Below are 20,153 nucleotides of genomic sequence, written 5' to 3'. Positions count from 1 at the left end.
TCGGTTGTTTTTAGAATTGGTGTTTGGCTTGAATCAAGAAACTTCTGCATGTCTTGTTCTTTGTTTGTCGGAAGAAGCCACTCAATGCTTTCTTCTTCATCAGAATCAACTTAGAGACATGCTTCCATTTTCGCTTTTGTCTTTGCTAGCTCTTGCCTTAACTGCAACTTACGCAAAAATCTTTCTTGCTGTTGGATCTGCTGCTCCAATTTTGTATTTTTATCTTCAAACGCTAGCTCTACATTTAGTGCTGCTTCGGCTTCTGCTAGGGCACGCATTTTAACTTTGATGAAAGGGACACAGGATGCCAGACTTCGATGCACATTCAAACTCCAACTCGTTTATTCTATCGTGCACATCTTTTAGAGCCACTGATTTGGCGTGTTCGCATTCTTTTAACATAACGATTAATTTTTCTTTGTCTTCTATTCCTACATAATCAATCGCTTCAGCATATGCCCTTTTAAGCAATTCATATTCCGTTTGCAATGTTTTCCTTTGTGACTGTAGAGAATTGCAGTCATTTGACGTGATACATAATGTTTGTAGTTCAGTTACGATTTCATTTAGATTCTTCTTGTTACTTAAGAATTGTTTTATCTTTGTACTTACAAGATATTCTATTCCTTTATCCGTAAGTTTTCTGGTTCTTTTGTCTCGATCCTCAACCATACTTGGTGGTTCCTTTGTCAACCTGTATACTACAGCATGATTTTACAAAATCCACAAAAAAAACTTTACTTCTATTCCAGTTTACTGTAATGGTAGATGACTTCTTAGAACCCAGGCCTATATTACAATCACCTCCAAAAACTGTACTTAATGTTCCCAAACAGCTCAAACTCAACAGAATTAACACAGCTTTACAATATATGACTTATTTGTGTTTATTTCCGATATTCCTTCAATCGTCAAAACAATAGTGCTGATATATATGTGTGGTAAACTACGAACAATAAGATAAAAGCAGGGTATAAGTAAAATGTTAAATCATATTATCATTTAAAGCCTACAATATTAGTCCTACTATAATATTCAGTCTATACCATATTAATTAGCTAAATCAATTAAACACATAATTAACGGAATTATCGTAATAAAAAAAAGTGAGTAATTACCTGGATAGGGGAACTAAACTGGATAATTATGGATTATTCTTCTTATACTGTTGACACACCATACTGTTACAAACTGAGAATAAACTAAAGAAAGAATGTGTGGTTTTGCACTGAAGTGCTGCATTTTAGATGATTTATTACAACATTCATGACCCTTGAGCAAAGGGTTAAGATGACTCACAGATCTAGCTCGCTTCTCTTAGTGTTGGGTATATACTAGGAGTCTGACTGACTAATCAAATTAGAGTATAATATTCCTCTACCAAACTACTTTCTATGCTAATGTCAGTATGGTTTTGTACCTTCACAACAGTGAGTAAGGGTAAATTTGATAATACCTGTAGATGAGAGCTCGGTAGCTAGGTCAACGGAGAAACCTTGGTCAATAAGAAATTTATAACAACCATCGATATCTTCAGAATGTGGGATGTTGGTATATAATGAACTGACATCCATAGTGACGAGGAGCGTATTAGGGGGTACGGAATCAATAGAGTTGAGTTTCTGAAGAAAATGAGTGGTATCTTTAATAAAACTGGGTATAGCAGGAAGTAGAGGATTAAGGATATAGTCAATGTAGCCAGAGAGATGTGTTCGGTAAGAGTGCCTCGGCATGAGACGATAGGTCGGCTATGAGGAGTAATCGATAAAGATTTGGCTACGTCATATAGTAGAGGGGGTCGAGATAAGACGAGGTTAGAGGGGTAGCAGTGGAATGATGAGGGTCAATATTAGTGGCGAGATTGTCCAGCTTGTCGGCTACTATTTTAGGAAGCTTATGAAGTTTAGGTAGTAAAAGTTTTAGTGTAAAATAAGGCCGGTTCTAGGAGAAGATGGAATGAGAGAGTTGAGGTCAGTTTCAATATGGCTAAATGAAGAGATGAGGGAGCGTAGTTCGCTGGAGTAGGTAGGAGTAGGTCAGTGAGCATAGGACGGTAAGACAAAGGGTCATTCAGTTGTTGTTCAGCTTCATTAATATGATCCATTTTATCTAAAATAGTGATGGAACCGCCTTTGTCTTCCTGGCGGATAACAATGTCATTGTTTACTGACTTCAGTTATAGCTTTGCGTTGTTTTTTTAGTTAGGTTGTCTTCGTAATCTGTTTGTGAGTTCTTAGCGATGAAATTGTCTAGATGAGCTTTAGCGGTTTTGGTGAAGGAATCAATAAATGAGTTTCTTCCGTCAAGAGGCGTCCATTGTGATTTTTCGCGTGTTGCTGTTGGTTGATATTTGTCGATGGGAGTTATTTCTTTGTTCTTGAAATAATCCTTTAGTTTACATCGTATTAACTATAATATACCGGTATATACCCAGCTAGCAAAGCGACGTTGGCCCAACGTTGGTAAAAGTTGGCAAGCATCGGGGTCGGATATCTCACGTTGGTACGACGTTGGTGTTTGGTTGCAAAATTTGGTCGGAGAGGTAACGTCAAACCAACATTGGAATTTCACGTTGGCCCAACGTATGAATATATTTGTCGATTTTCTGATGTTGTCCCAACGTTGGTAAGTTGTCGTAAATATTCAGTCTGACTACCGACGTTGCTACAATGTCACGATTTGTTACTGGCCCGACGTCGGCAAACTACTAAAAAGATGTTTGGGTACTACCGTTGGCCCAACGTTGGCTAGAGGTTGTAAATATTAGATGTGATTGTAGACGTTGTCTTAACGCCACAGTACGTTGTTGGCCCGACGTCGGTAAACGTTTGAAATGGTGGTTGGTTAAAACCGTTGGCCCGACGTTGGTTAGAGGTTGTAAATATTATGATGTGATAACAGACGTTGTCGCAACATCATAGTACTGTGTTGGCCTGACATCGGTAAACGTTTGAAATAGACGTTGGTTACCACCGTTGGACCGACGTTGGCAAGAGGTTGTAAATATTAAATGTGATTACAGACCTTGTCTCAACGTCACAGAACGCTGTTGGCCCGACGTCGGTTAACGTTTGGAATGGAGGTTGGTTACAACCGTTGGCCCGACGTTGGTTAGAGGTTGTAAATATTAGGATGTGATTATAGACGTTGTCCCAACGTCACAAGTACTTTGTTGGCCCGACGTCGGTAAATGTTAGTGGAGGTTGGTGACAACAGCTAGGCCGACGTTGGTTATAAGTTGTAAATTTAAAACGTTTACCGATGTCGGGCCAACAGAGTACTGTGATGTTGCGAAAAACAAAAATTGGTTCGTGTGGGAATCGAACACTCAACCACCAGGTTTGCTATTCATTATCCATAATTCATAATCTTAATTTTAACTTTTTTGCTTGAATTTTTTACATTGAATATTATATTGAATAAAATCCATGAATGGATTTATCGCATTTATGGCTTAGGGGCCGCGGTTTACCTCCCTCCGTTTAGTCATGCTGGATCAGGGGTAGTAAACTCAGCGATCGTGGGTTCGATTCCCACACGGGGCAAGTTTTTTTTTAAATCTTTTATTTATTTTTATTTTTATTATTTTGAAGGTCGTGGTTCGATTCCCACACGAGTCAGTTTTTTTTTTCTTTTTTTTTAAGGCAGTTTAGTTGATGGTGGATAATGAATAGCAAACATGGAGGTTGTGTGTTCGATTCCCACACGAACCACTTTTCTTTCCTTTAAGGCAATTTAGTTGATGGTGGATAATGAATGTATCGAAATAACAACAAACAACAACGTGTCATGTCCGAGCCTAGGCCGTCATGGAAGCTCACTGGCTCCTGTGTAATCAATGTTGGGCCAACTGCAGACGAAAAGGTTACAATCCTTTCAGAGATAAGCTGGAAGAAAGTTTTAGACAGTGCCCATCAATGGAAGGATTTTAATACTGAGGAATGGAAGTTACCGAATTCCTTGGCTTGCTTAACCGTTTTTCTTCGATCGTCGCTTCCAACCATCTAGGCGCGTCTAGCCTAAAGAGGGCCTAAATAGCAGGTCGTTACCCACATCTTTATATTTGCGCAAGTGATTAAACTTTTTTATTGAGCAGATTAATCATACTGATAAACATTTGTACTACATTCGGCTGATGATGTTCACATCATTCCAAAAAGATAGGGGTTGAAATGAACCATAACATCGGGGTAACCCCCTACCCTTCCGAAAGATGCAATGGGTTCTTTAAAAAAAAGTGCACACGAGCCATATGTATACACTTGACCTCCATTTTAAGTCCTTATCCGAGAAGACTTGGTTCTTCCAACCGAACCATGGGCGAGGAGCGGCTGGAACCAGCGCAGCTAGCGGCGTCCCTGTCCACTCGACTCGCCTTAACTTAACTTGCTTGCGCTACCACGACAAAAAAAAAAAATATGAATGCTATATAACTATTTTGTCTTGGCCAGACTACTTGGTACAAAACCGTTTACTAAGCTGGATTAACCATGATGCTTGCTCGGTTTCCATACAATCGCTCACCCTATCGGTGACAGTCGCCGGCAGCTGTTGTTGGAAAGGTTGAACCTGGTTCAACTTTGCCGATCATTCAGGGATGGTCCAGAGTGCGAAGGGGTTTCAAAGGCTTATCTAATCGATTTTAGAGCAGCTCTCCCCAACGACGGGGGAGCCGTGCCCTGCCCCCGATCACCCCTCTGGCGCCACCCCTGCCGATTTCGTTTCAGACGAATCAAGGTGCATCGACTAGCTACCCTGACGTAATTATGAAGGCACCCCGAATCGGCAAAGTTAAACCAGGTTCAACCTTCCCGACAACTGTCGGCGCCTGTCGCCGATAGGGTGAGCGATTCTATGGAAACCGAGCTTTACCTGGGATAAAGCGGATTTATGTTACAGCCGAATCCACAGCAGTCGTGGTGCTGATATTGCTCGATGGGGGTTGATATTCCAAACTAGAGAAGGAAGGGGATGGGTGCGATGTCACCAACGTATGGCCGATGTTCCCGACAAGTGCCGATGTCCCTGACGGGGAAATAGGTGATGTCCCTCCAATCCATGAATGCAGAATAATTTGGAAGAAGGCATTATCTCCACCAAACAATTAACAGATCATAATGACCCAATCACAGAAGACAATTACGCATAGTTAATTAGTCATGATAGCATGTAAATGCACATAATGCCTAGCTTTACTTCGGTTTAAAAAAATGGCATATTAAAGAATCTTCCACCACTAATGAGCGAGAATAAAAAAAGGCCTTTTGGAGGAACATGCCTGTTGGCGATTTCGCAGATTTGATTGATAATTGAGTGAAAAATCAGGCCAATAATTGCAATAAAATACAGAAAATATCATTATATTGAACGCTGATTAAAGTTATAAAATCACAATAAAAATAAAGAAAAGAATATTTCATTATCTTCAATGCTGTTAAAGTAATAAAATCACAAAAAAATTAAGAAAAGAATATTTCATTATCTTCAATGCTGGAAAAATGATGTTGACAAATAAAAGGGAAAACCTACAACTCGTATAACTTTGATTCATTTAGATTATATTTATCTGCCACACCATTTTATAGAACCTCTCATTTACCTCACCGAATATTGTCTTTAATTTCGAATAATAGCTTAAAAAGTATAATTTTTGTATTTGGGCACTTTTTACATGATTCGTAAATATATGAAGATTCGAAATATGTAACTTCGCGTTTGTAAAATAGAAGTCTGTAAATTTAATATATGTAAATTAGAGGTTAATATTATTCTTCATAATATAACCATCATATATCAATATCATTGTATTCTGATTGAATATAAAAATGATAGCAGCTTAATTTGAACAATAATAATTTTATCTAAATTATACGTGTACAATACAATGACGACTCCTAAATTGATTATAAATTTATACTATAATATTAATTTTCACTTACATGGACTAAATTTCGTGAAATATATAATTGACACTGGCATACATTATTTGTACTGTAATTTGGCTACGTAAGATACACATTTCACTGGAAAAACTGGAGTTAATGCCTTACTTCAGATTTTTCACGCACCATTGACTCCTGTTAAAATTTGGAATAGTGCATTATCTCCATTTAAATAGGGTTAAAGAACAAAAATCACCATGAAAATTATTTAATGTTTTTTAATTATATGTTTAGTATATTTGCCAAAAAAAATTACTAGAATTCATTTCCAGTATAAAAGGCTAACGACAAACGCGTTTTGCTCAATAACTCAAAACTAGGATTTTGGAGTTAATGCCTTTTTTCCAAATCACGGCAGTATATTCTGTATAATTATTTTGCAAGATTTTTTTTTTTTCAGAGGGGTGTTAACACAGATAGTGGAAGTACCTGCCAAGAAGATGTCTTTGAAGGTGTTCACAAGTAAGTATGAATAACAATTAACATAATTGTACACAGTAATTGATGAGGAACACTTTGTTTTGCACTATTTAAATGTATAACAAAACAAACAGAAACAAGAAAGGTCAAAGTTCAAAGATGCAAAGTCATATGTTTAAAATGAAATAAGGAACTTTTATCACCTTTCTACTGCTGTTTGTCAAGTGCGAGTTTTTGTTAGACTACGTAATAACAGCAACAACAACAATAATAATAATAATAATAATAATAATAATAATAATAATAATAATAATAATAAAACGTTATTATTAATAATATTATTATTAATATTAATATTAATATTAATATTAATATTAATATTATTAACTGAAATTTCAAAAAGAATTTTGAACCAAGTAAAATAATCCGTCTTTGTTTGGTAGTAGTTTGGTGTGTTTAATTATTTTCATGGTTTGTTGTTTTGCTTGTATCTGTTTAAGGTTGTTCTGTTCTCTCCTCTTATTGACTTGATTGAATTTTGTATTTTTTAAATTTGTCCAATTTCTTCTTGGATTTTGTTATATTATTTTGGTATATGTATGAAAAGCAACTACTTTTTAATAAAATTGTTCTATTGTTTTAAAGTTATTGTAGGCTTATTACTTTACTAAATTATTTCAAATGGAAAATTGAACTTTGAAATTTGAGCAATAAACCAGAATTTTCTCCCCAAATCCTTAAAGTGAATATAGGTAAGGCATATGTGTTACTTTGTATAAACCAATCTTGACAATTTTGACCCTTAACTATTGGGACTTCATTTTTATTTTTTGCGCACTTTTATATAATTCTAATTCATTCATCATGAAAAAATATTGGGAACATATATTGTTGTTTTAATTACATTTCTGCTGATTTCATATTATAAATTTGCCTTGAAAGTTATTTCTATAAATTAGTTATAATTCTACTTTAAATACTGTATGTCAATAAAAATTAAATTATGAAGAATTGTATGACATCATTATATGAATATGCCAAAAAACCCCTATTAAGGGGACAATTCCACGTTTTGGTTAGTAAATAGGGGTACCCCTATTCAGGGGACACCTCCTATTAAAGGGGAAATTTTTTTGCTCCCTAAGGTGTCTCCTTAATAGGGGTTCTACTGTATTTAAAATTCCTGGATCCGCAAGACGTGTAGTAGAAAAATGTAGTGTGGAAATAAAGTTAAGGTCTATTCTTAAAATTCATTAGATACGACTTATAAAAGGCTATATAGACGCCCCCACCCCAGCCAATGTTTGGGCCTGCGGCCAAGACTTCTTTATTTTGAAATTCGTCCCCTCCAGCTTTCAATCACGAATCGAGCCCCTTGCCTACCGTGATTCCCGATCCCCTTGGTTTAGTTTTACACACCCACATACCCCCATCTCCCACGGCAATCTTGGCAGTGTACCGCTTCGTCATGGGTGAACCTCTTCGTCATGACGAAGACAAAATTCCTTGACTCAAATTATATCATGCAAAGAAATGTCCTATTTGAAAATATGAATAAAGGCCTAATACCTTTGTTATTGTTGTTTAGTTTTTATACATCTTCGAAAATAATTTACATCCGCTAACACCATGAATACATGACTTCACAACAATCAGGATTTAAAGAATAAAAAAAAAAACAATAGGCCTAATAATTTTAGAGATATTCCTCGGCAGTTGTTTAAATTCTTTCCACTCCGTTGTTTAAAAACAGGTACAATTATACACATATTCCATTCTTTTTGAATTACATCAAGATGTTTCTCTTGAAAAGTTGTAATAGAGCATGATGGATAACATTACCTCCATTTAAAGAGCTCATTGGTAATACCATCCTTATCTGAAGCCTTGCAGTGATTTACAAGACTCAAGGCTTCCTTAACAGTGTCAGTTTCATTTTCAACTTCACATACAATTAACCCTCTTAAACAGTCTTGATTAAGCCACTTCGTATTTGATCGACATTTCTTTTCGTCAATTATATGCTACTGAAGATATTGTCGACTTCAGAAGGAAAAATAAAACTATTCACGAAAATATTTTAATCGATAAATGAGAATGTGGAAATTGCTGACAGACATTAAGTACTTGGGATTGATTATTGATAATGAACTTAACTGGGAAAACAACACTAAAGAACTCCATACTAAGGTAAATAAACGAATGTTATTTGTATATAGATTAAAACGGTTTAATGTTAACTCTCATCTTATTCATTTGTTTTATTCCTCAGTTGTCCAGTCAATCCTTGCTTATTGTATTATTATCTGGTTTTCCCATATCACCGTAGGCAGCAAAGGTAACCTATCGAGAATTGTTAACAAGACTGACAGAGTGATTGAAGCCAATATGGAATCCTTAGAAGATATCTTTACAAATGTTATACTCAAGAAATTTAATTTAATTATGCAAGACTCATCCCATCATCATTATACTCAGACATTATCGTAAATTAACCGGAAGGGTTAGACTCAAACAACAAAAATATCCACAACCCGTTTCAGACATTCAGCATTACATGCTTGTAATTTATTTAATCAAAATTTAAGAAGAAAAGTACATAAACTCCAAATTTTATTAACTAGGGAATTTTTAATTGATATTTATCACATTTATAAACAATTCTATGTTATGTACAAAAATATCTCGTAATTTATTTTTTGACAATAAAGTTGACTTGTATCTGTTAAGCATCAGTATTATCAAGTGCCTGTGTAATGCTGTAGTTTCACTAGTTTCATTTCTATTTGTGAACGTAATGTCTTATGAATAAGGTACAATAACTTAATACAGCCATGGTATATTTACTTTTGAATCTGTAATCCTTACAATAATTCCCGATCATTTGTCAATATCAATAGACTTGTTTATCTTTATTGTCACTGTCAACTGTTTTATTGAAGGCGTACATGGTTTTTCTTGTGCACCATTTGTTTTTCTTTATATCTCAAATTACTTTTTACAATGTTATTCATAATAGTTTCATGTTCAAGTCAGCGTTAAAGAACATGTTATGATCACACGTAGTCCATTGTTCTCAATGAGCTTAGACTCACTGACACACGGTATTTTTCCACGGGGCCCTTAGCCACTCGGCCTTTTGCTGGTTTTTCTTGTGCACCATTTGTTTTTCTTTATATCTCAAATTATTTTTTTACAATGTTATTCATATTAGTTTCATGTTCAAGTCAGCGTTAAAGAACATGTAATGATCACACGTAGTCCATGGTTCTCAATGAGCCTAGACTCACTGACACACGGTATTTTTCCACGGGGCCCTTAGCCACTCGGCCTTTTGCTGCCTTGCCTTTTGCCACCCGTCCATTTGCCACCCCGACCTCTTCTGCCATTTAAGACAAATTGCCACTCGGCCTTTTACCACATAGGCCTTTTGCCACCCATCTCATTGGCATCTTAGGTTTATAACTCTGACGTTTTTGTCACAAAAAAAGGGAAAAAATGCGGTGATTATAAAAATATGAAATGCACAAGCGTGAATCAGATCTAAGCGTATGAAACCGAATGAACGTAGCTATGATTTGTATTTTAGGTGTGTACTGTTTTTTTTTTTTTTTTTTTTTTTTTTTGTGCATTCACAATCCTTGTGAATGCACATCATCATTTAAATCTAAAATACATTAAATGTTATGGTGTTAAAATTTCAATGACTTGAACTAGAGAATAGAAATAATTATGAAAAATGAGAGTAACAATGATGATAATATACCAAAATAGCACTACTGTAATAATAATAATAATGGTGAAGATGATGATGATGATGATGATGATGATGATAATAATGATGATTAAATAAAGTCTATTACAAAGAACAGCATATTAAACCTGACAATGATTAAACATAATATATATATATATATTTTTACTTTATAGCGGTTCTTATAACTGTTACTTAAAACTAAGATACTGTATCTTAGTTTTAAATAGAGATATGTTTATTAACAGAGATATCTCTATTTAAATCTAAGATACCTCTAATTAAACTATAGTTAAACTAAGATTTAAACTAAGATATCTCTAAACAATGACATCTCTATTTAAAACTATAGATATATCTCTATTAAAATAGATATCTTAGTTTTAATTAGAGATATCGTAGTTTTAAATGGAGATATCTTAGTTTTAAATAGAGATAACTTAGTTTAAATAGCAGCATCTATATTTAAAACTAAGATATATCTAATTAGAACTAAGACGTAAAACTAAAATATAGATTAATGAAAACTCGGCCCGCCATTAAGAGTTTTCCAAATGTTCTGGACTTTACATAATCTTAAACATATTGCTTCTTAGTTGTTAATGTTTTTGAGACTTAGGGGCTTTGCGGAGGAATCGGCTGCTTCTCCAATTTTCGCCATAGGTTGGCAACGCCTATTGGATCATGTAGACTCTTAACAAGATCTTTTTTGACCTGTTGAATGTAGTCGCTTCGTTTCTTTTTACTCCTATTTTCCATCTCAACATTGGTTCCGCTTGACCATGACGTACGTGTATGCTCTAAGATGGTTGAATCTTTGTAGGTTTTGCCGAGAAATTGGTCGGTCCATTTGGAACAATACTCAATGCCTGGTGTACTATGATATTCTGGTGGCGGTAGAATAGTCTTTGACTTGATTTTTACTTCGGTTATGGTGGCATCATTTGTGCGTTTCTTTACTATTGAGTCGTACGTTCTGTCCACAAAAGCCACATATTCTTTTGCATATTTCTGAACTGATACAGCATAGGAAGATTCGGTAGGATCGGACACGTTAGGATCCACGAGGGCCAATTCTTGAAGCAATGTTAAATGCATTCCTGCACCAATGACAAATACACCCAATCCGGGTTCTGCATAAGCGTCTTCTTGCAAGACAGCAACCATATGGACTGCAATATCATATGCATTATCTTTGATCATATCAAAAAGTTCTTGCTTGCTAGCCCCACTCTCTTTACGTGGCGCATAGACATTACAGACATAACTTCGGATTCCCTTGATTTGTCCGTTGATTTCATTAATAGTATCTGGCTTGATTTCTTTCTTCACAATTTCGGCTATTTGTTTGTACACTTTGTCGAAATAACTAGGAACTTTACTGTCAGGAAAAACAGAGTCGAACATTTTGGTGCCAATTTTCCCTGTTATTCCTTTGAGCAATGCCATGCCAATATCTAATGCAATTAGTTCTGTCATGTTCTTCTGAAATTGTAAGAAGTTTTTCAAGATCTTAGTATTTACACATTTTAATGAGCAATAATTGAATTACGTAATCTACTCATATTGTGCGTATTGGTAAGCGTGATATTTCTGTGGTTGAGGGTTATCAAATGTTGACATTTAAATTTGGTTTACATTGCGACAATAATCAAGTTGATACGAAATAACGAAATTTCAAAATTAAGTCTGGTTTTCGCTTGCTTATCTTCATAGGCCCTATATTTTCACAGGGATGTACTATATCTTTTATTATATTTTTTTATTTTTATTTATTTATTTATTTTTTTAACGAACCAGACTTATTTTTTCTTTATTTCTGTGTTGTCCTAAAACGTTGCAAATGCATGTCCGTTGTTTCACCTCAGATAGTAAGTGCGGGCTCTACTGAGGGGAAACCATTAATGCTCATAATGATATGTTTTTAATCAGATAACGTGCGGCATTGTAATTAAAGCCTTGCCCCCGCCAGCGCCATCACTAACGAGGAGTACGTTACCTCAAAAAGGCCTATATTTATCTCAGCTCCACCATGGTTAGGGGCTGAAGGGAGAGAATTTTAGTAGTTGTGGCGCCAGGATTTCCCCGACGGGGGAGGGGGGGGAGGGTGGTTGCGGGTTCAAGTTTCCCGACGGAGTTGCTGATTTTCCCAACAAGATCAAGTGCCACTGCCACTGCACCCAGGTTCATTGAAATGGCACTCTCAGACTAAAAAAAAATACTTTTTCAAAGCAGTGTTTGACATTTAATGATATCCCAAGAGAATGCTCCCTGGATCCGCCACCATCAAGGGCGTCCATCCGTTGTGGGAAGTGGGGTGGGGGACGAATTGCAAAATAAGGAAGTCTTGAGCTGGCTGGGTGCCAGGTGCCGCCTAGGGGAAAAACTCTTTATTGACGCTCTGGCGTCTATAGACTTTAATAAGTCGTATCTGGTGTAGACCACCTCAGTCCCCTTATAGTTGGGACTGAGGTAAGAAAATTTATGATTATGGCACCTTTAGTTGGCCAGAAATGGCACTCTCCGACATAAATTTGAATACAAATTTTTTTTTCTCCATATTTAAATTTTGAAGAAAAATAAGGAGGTTGGCCGGCTGGCTTCCTTGAATCTACCACTGAAATACTCATAAAAAGTTTTTAAATTTATCTTAGTAATCATATTTCGTGCAAACTAACATTCATCATAAAAATAATTATGTATTATCTGATTAACTTGTGACGTATTCGAACCATGAAAACCAAATAAAATAACCCATGTTCCTTCACGGATAAACTTAAAACTTATCACTACCACAGGCGCGGATCCACACCGTCGTCAGGGTGAGGAATAAAAATGAAATGTTGACCATTTTTCCAACAAACATACTTGACACTTATTTTGAACTTATTGAATTATACAAGTTTCAGCGGCAGTGCCGTGTACCTTACTGTATATTTTGTCAACAAAGTAAATGTAGCTATTGTAATTATCCCAACACTAAAATGACACTGTGTGTTTAGCATAGATTTAAGGTAATACCCAGAGATTCACATGAACAACAGAACGAATAAAAATATATTTGGCTTGATTATTGTTTTCAGCAACATCTTCCTTGCAGTTTGAAGAATCTGTTCGTTTATCTTTTTATAGAAATTCCGTAATTAGCAATATTTTGTTTTAAAACCGTAGATCACCCCGAGCTTTAGGGGATTCCCCCATGTAGTGGCGGATTCAAGGGTAACTCAGTCGTCAAGGGCCCCGTAAATACTTCAACATTATTGTTAAAGAATGAAGAAAACATGAAAATTATATTCAAATTATGTGAGTGCCAAGTCGGGCCATCTATAGGCGACATAATCTAAACTTTTCTTACCTCAGCCCCAACCATTGTGGGGCTGAGGTATCTATCTGTGGAGGTTTCTGTCTGCGCCCCCTCTATTTCGAATTTCTGGATCAACCACTGTTTTCAGCAACATCTTCCTTAGGCCTGTCTTTTTGTAGAAATGCCGTAATTAGCAATATTTATTTTAAAACCCAGGTCACCTTAGCGTTAGGGGATCACCCATGCAGTGGCGGAATCAAGGGGAACCAAGCCGGCCCGGGCCCCGTAAATATTTCAAAACTATTTTTAAGGAATGGAGAAAAAAAGAAAGATAATTATATTCAAATTCTGAGAGTGCCATTTCCGGCCATCTAGAGGAGACATTATCTTGTTTTTTTTCCTTACCTTAGCCCCAATGGCAACCATGGTGGGGCTGAGGTGTCTAACTGTGAAGGTCCCTCTCTGGGCTCTTCCATTTTGAATTTCTACCATTTCAAGGACCATCCCATTTGTACAAAAGTCAGGGAAAATCCTGGATCCGTGCACGTACATCGTAGGTATCACTAAATAAATAAGTCAAAATAGATAGACCTATCCGTGTCAAGGGCTGCTGTATAATTATTGTTTAATAAAATTAAATTGACTAACTATAATGTTTTTGAAATTATGAAAAACAGGAATCTATGTATGCAGAAAATATTGAACACTAGTATACGCGGGCCTTAATAATAAACAAAAGAAATATATCGTTTATAGTAGAAATTGTGTACTTTTGAGTTTGTGAAACTGTTGGCTTAGTAGGTTTACACGCTTCAAAATTTAGTAAAGTATAGTACATTGATTTCATAATACATTTTGTCTCTGATAACCGTTGCACCCATAAAATCGATGGAGCGGTTACTGAGATGGATACAAAATGCACAAACAATTGCGATTTTACTCGGTTTTTATCTTGAAATACGCACCGCACTCGGAACAGAGCACAAGTAAACCAGGGAACAGTTAAATTAACTGTTCCCTGAGTAAACAGACAAAATACATGACGGTCGATCGTTTTGTTCTTTCCACTTCTATGAAAAGTGGGGTTTTAACTATAAAAAACTGGTGAAAAGGTGTGGGGACAATGATATGATGCCTCACCCACTGCCCACCGATCTACGCCCATAGCCATCACCAATAGTCAAACATTGCATCATCACGAGCCCCCACTTAATCCTTTATTCCCATCAGTCGCCCCCTCCCAATACTACCGGGCACTCGATACAGTGAGCTACACTCAGAAAACGCAAGAACTGGAGCAGAAAACATGTTCAGCATTAAACGGCATACATGTGTTCGTTGAGGTTTTTCTTTTGATTGTGCAATGGCTTTGGCTTGCCTAACTTCTATGCCTGAAATACAAGATATCTTAAACCAGTAGTCACGGTAATACCGCCTAGTCGGAGCAGCAAAAACATCTTCTTTGTAACAGATGTATTAACAGAAAATCTGTAAATACAGTACACTGAAAGTCGGCCTGAAAAATGATTTATTTTTTAGGAATGTTGCGGGCAGGAGCTAGCACACGAGCGCCGACGGGAGTTAAATACCGGGGCCCTAAAACAAGCATAAAGGAAAACTGTAAGTCGAGTTATATTGTGCTTTCTCATAAAAAATATTGAATAAATATAAATTTGGTATTGGTCACTTCGATATATTAAGTTAAATAGATATCGTCACCATATATAGCCTCATGGCGCTTTTGTGTATCACCTACAGTAGTTTCTAATGAATCAAATGGTTATTGTCTGAACATCGAAACTGTAGCATTTTTGTCAATCAGTGAATCCATTTATATGTATTTTTTCAACCTCAGGCACCCTAGCAACCCCTGGATGCACCACTGATATGATTAGCTGTGAATGCAAAACCAAAGAAATAAACCTAGTATGTATCGAAATCAACAACAAAGGGAAACCTTCCTACAATGAGCAAATTAATGCTGAGCGATACCACCCACGGCAATTTGCAAGAATTCAATGAAATTTAGTTTACTCACGTCAACGTTCAGTCCAGTAATATAACTGTGGTTGTTGCTGTCAATTCGAGATTGTATTGTGTAGATAATTGAATAGTAAATGGTAAAAGCTTTTCGGTGTTGAAGAAGCAATTCAATGCAAGGAGCAAGCAAACAAAACTGAATGGCAACGCATTGATTTTACACTATATATACGTGCACACCACTGAATCACAGTTGCGATAACGCCCTATAGTTCCGTCAAAAGTACACCAGCACTGCAATGCATTTGGGTAGTTGCTAAATACCACGACTTTAAACGAGAGAGCTGTGCCTTCTTTTGGTTACGTCATGAACGTATGGAAAGTCCTTTATCATTTTCCTCTGAATTACTAAATTATTATTCAACTCCATGGTAAACTTACATTACGATTTTGGTATTCTTTGCTATAAATTTATTGATTGTATTAAAAAATGATTTGATTTGGGTGGATACGGAAACTTCTTGGAAATTATACGTAAAGACCAAGGGCCGGATTTATCAAACTAGAAATCAGCTTAAATTCGTCTGAAGTCCGATTTATTAATATGGCTTAGCTTTAAAATTGCTTAAAATTAATAAGTCGATTGTACGCATGCGCCATCTAAGACGACATTTACATTAAGATTTTGCTAATGTGGTTTAATAATGATGGTATATGTACTATGTTATGCAACAATAATTGCGAAGAAGACATTAAATATGTGTTTATTTATTTGTGCTGCATTGAATTACGTAAGAGTCAGCGAATTCGTGAATTTGGAAAATTACCTATACATGTAATTGTAAAGAGGTCTGGCAATCATTTAGCTCAGCCGACATTGATTTTAAGCTTCGTGTCACTCACGCACAAAATAATGATGTGCTTATTGCATTTGACAAATGTTGTAAGTCGTATGCGATAGCATGGAAGAAGGGCTCAGAACAAATTTGATTGTATGTTTCGTTATATTCATTTAATTGCCTGAATTGCTTTTATAATTTACCTGAATTGCTTTTATGTCGGATTAGCAATTAGGAAATGGAGGGGTGGGTGGGGGGAAGATATTGAAGTTCATTGCAAGATGAGTTTAAGCTATAGGCTTATAATGATTTTACGCAACTCATTAATCTGTTGAATTTAAGGTCTATTATGAAAACTAACGTTTTGTACACTAGGTGTCAAATTGTTTGTTAGTCTGTGGTAGACTACAGAGTATTTTGTTCAATTGCTTTTTTTCTGTTCCTTTGTTATATTGTTGATTATAAGGATGCACTGTTCACTGTAAACGTGTGCCACCGATCTGAAGGTGTATATCCAAATAATTAAATCAATAAATAAATACTGTCAACCCTAGGCCGTTGCCTGAGTTACTGTTGGAAGTCTGGCTCTAATATTATAATTATTATTATTATTTTTATTATTATTATATTATTAATATTGTTATTATTATTATAGATCGTCGTCGTCACATTTTCAATGCATGGTCAAACAACAGTAATTGTCTATAATTTGTATGATCAGGACATTCTCCTTCATGAAAATCTCATGTATTCAAAAATCCGTAATATGCATGTACCGAAGATGAAAGTTTAACCTAAAATTTTGATATAGGCCTATGTTTTATGTTGTAAATGATCTTTAATGATATTCGTCGTTCGTATGAATCACAGGAGCTACACGGTTGGTTTAATGTTGCTTCCTTTATCATTTTTTTTTTTTTTTTTAATGTTTGAACAGTTTGTTATTTTTATATGACTTTATTTTCTATTTTTTCTATTTTCCTGTGCTTTTAATGTTACGGTAACGAGGAACCGAGTCTCACATTATTGTGATAATAAAGTATATATCTGTATCTGTATCTGTGTCTGTATCTGTATCATTTTAGCGAATAATCGCGTATAGTTCATTTTAGTTGCTGTTATAACTAGAACAGTCGTAGCAGGGTCGCCGACTAGCAGGTTAACAGCATTCTAATAATATGACCACAACATAAGGAAGTCCGGTCTTTAACTTCTTAGAACACTTAGTCACGCAGCACATATAAATTTATATTTCCTGAGTCCAGATCTTAAGGAAGTTCAGTCCTTCAAAAGTTTAGCAGCATATAGTACACAGAATTTTGATTGACGTGGGAATTTGTGTGTTAGATGGTCTTCTTTATTAATATTACAGTCTAATATGACCACAACATAAAGAGGTAGCAGGTCAAAATGGCACTCGGAAGTGACTAAACGGCAATACATAACCAAAACGGCAATAAAATAAAACGGTGATGATAATTACCAAAACGGCAACAGACCAAAACGGCAATGATAACAAGTTAACAAGTACCAATTAAAACGGCAATAGGCCTATAGACGCAATTATTAGACTTAGAAATTGGCCCGATTGTCAGTAGGCAAATCGGCATGGGTTTTTTCCCGCTTTTCATGTTTAATCAAGTTTTTTTTTTAATTTTCACACATCTATGACGATTGTTTAGATGCCTCATATTGTTTGCATTTTTAAGTTTTATTTATTTGAATGTTTACTTTTTTATATTGTGTTTTCCTCAACCCTGGTTATAATAATTGTTATTATGCCTATTTTAAATATTTTTATTATTGTTTTCATTATTATTTTTTAATTTTTTAATTTTGTTTTTATTTTATTATTATTTTTATTTTATTATTGTTATTATTATTATTATTATTATTATTATTATTATTATTATTATTATTATTATTATTATTATTGTTACTTATATATTTTTTATTTTAACTATTTTTTATTTTTTTCTATTTATTACAGTATTATTATTATTATTATTATTATTATTATTATTATTATTATTATTATTATTATCATCATCACCACCATTATTATCAATTAGTCTGTATCTTAAAATTTTGTTTATTTGGATTGTTACTGATAGGCTTACATTGTGTTCCCCCAATCCTTTTATTATAGGCATACCTTTTTGGTTTATTTTCGTTTTGGTTTATTGCAGTTTTGGTTGATTGCCGTTTTGGTCATTGCCGTTGGTCTATTGCCGTTTTGACCAGAAAGCCAGGGCAGTCTATTCTTTAAACAAAATTAGGTGAGCCGTACTAGTCTGATATAATAGAATATAAAACTCTGGACATTTAGTACTTCAAAGGCACACAGTGCACTTCTTCAGGTTAATGTGAAGCTAACATGAACTTAGCGGATATACAAGCTAATTTATTCAAGCATTTAATTGAGACAAAAGGGCTAAAGCATGGAATAAACAATATAAAAATAACAATGAGGATAGGTCAGGCGTCAGATATAATGTAGAGGTATTTCACATTATGCGCTACATAAATTGACAATTATTAATGTAAGTGAATGTAGAGACTAATTTAAAAACTGAAATGTACACTAATCTCAGATAAGATAGTGTAATACACACTCCAAGTATCGAAATGCACGCCATCGTGTTCGGATTCAATATTTCGACATTACTTATGTCATCTGATGATACTTGGAGAATGTATTATACTATTTTAGTCTAATTTAAAGTAGTAAACAATTAAATATAGAATTAAAACTCAAAGTATAAACATTAAACCGTATTGACCGAGGTCTAAATATGAATTATGAATAATTAATGTATAAAAGCATAGTACAGTAATCAGATGACATAATAATACAATTAATATATTAAAATAAGATATAATATAATATATAATAAGAGTGTCTATATAAATAGTAGATGTATATGACCATAATCTCAGTATCCTAAGCATAGGCCTAAACATAATAAAAATATATATAACAAGATAATCTGAGATAACAAACCGTCGTCCTGTTTCGCTATATCTTTGTATATAGTCGATTATAATATTACTGGCTATATCAGATGAAATGTAGCCGAGCCTTTCACGTATTATTCGTATGGGGTTCAAATCTTCCTGTTGTTTTTCTCCCCATTCAAAAAAAATATTTAGTTATTTTTGTTATTTGTTCATCTATGGATCACTATTTTTTTCATATTTTATTATTTTTGACATAAAAAAAAATTGGGACAGAAGATTGTGAGATATACGGCCTGAAAATATTTAAAACATTCTAAAATCCGCATTCACTCACGTGGAAGAGATAGGCCTATATATGGGCATCAATCGCCACTCCACATATCGAAGTAGGGGGACATCCTATCGATTGTCCCCCCCCCCCCCACTTCACTTTTCACCAATCTTCTATAGTTAAACCCCACTTTTTAAAGCGACTGGAAAGAACAACAACAATTACGAATGACTATGAATTTTTTCTATTCACTTGCGCTCTGTTCTAAGTGTAGTGCGTCATTCCGGACCAAGGCCTACTGAGTAAAAATTATTTTTTGTGAATTTCATAACAATCTCAGTAACCACTCCATCGATTTAATGGATGCAACGGTTATCAAATGCTAAATTTATTATGAAACAATGTACCGTACGTTGTTAAATTTGAAAGCGTGAAAACTTATTAGGTCAACATATTTACGAACTCGAAAATGCACAATTTCTACTATAAACGATTTATTCCTTTTGCATATAATTAAGGCCCGTATAAAGCCTACAAGTGTCCAATATTATCGGCATACATAGATTCCTGTTTTTTTTCCTAATTTCAAAGAAATTATAGTTAGTTAATTGAATTTTATATAACCGTAAACAATAATTATACAGTTGACACGGAGGTCTGTCTATTTCGACTTATTTAATAG

General features: G+C 34.9%; 2 protein-coding genes across 4 annotated transcripts; one reads left to right on the top strand and one right to left on the bottom strand.

Moving 5' to 3' along the window:
• The first annotated feature begins 4,323 nt into the window (after window positions 1-4,323).
• On the top strand, window positions 4,324-15,451 carry LOC117100210. Of its 3 annotated transcripts, XM_033239804.1 has the most exons (4): window positions 4,324-6,404; window positions 8,635-8,700; window positions 14,960-15,040; window positions 15,276-15,451. In XM_033239804.1, the coding sequence occupies exons 1-4, from the start codon at window positions 6,383-6,385 to the stop codon at window positions 15,440-15,442; spliced, it is 336 nt and encodes a 111-aa protein (XP_033095695.1). In that variant the 5' UTR covers window positions 4,324-6,382; the 3' UTR covers window positions 15,443-15,451. The 3 variants fall into 3 exon arrangements, 2 of the variants coding, with proteins under 2 accessions (XP_033095695.1, XP_033095694.1); XR_004444099.1 differs by lacking the exon at window positions 8,635-8,700 and having other exon boundaries at window positions 4,327-6,404; XM_033239803.1 differs by lacking the exon at window positions 4,324-6,404 and having other exon boundaries at window positions 7,279-8,700.
• Window positions 9,946-16,295, bottom strand: LOC117100209. The gene is made up of 2 exons (XM_033239801.1): window positions 15,459-16,295; window positions 9,946-11,601 (listed from the first exon to the last, which is right to left on the bottom strand). Exon 2 carries the CDS (start codon window positions 11,593-11,595, stop codon window positions 10,732-10,734), a length of 864 nt encoding a protein of 287 aa, XP_033095692.1. The 5' UTR covers window positions 11,596-11,601; window positions 15,459-16,295; the 3' UTR covers window positions 9,946-10,731.
• Between the last annotated feature and the right edge of the window lie 3,858 nt (window positions 16,296-20,153).

The sequence above is a fragment of the Anneissia japonica genome, unplaced genomic scaffold (assembly GCF_011630105.1).
Source record: "Anneissia japonica isolate Jap-2015-1 unplaced genomic scaffold, ASM1163010v1 scaffold6788_len1366326_cov149, whole genome shotgun sequence".
NCBI classification, from domain to species: Eukaryota; Metazoa; Echinodermata; class Crinoidea; order Comatulida; family Comatulidae; genus Anneissia; species Anneissia japonica.
This window is presented reverse-complemented; position numbering and strand designations above follow the sequence as displayed.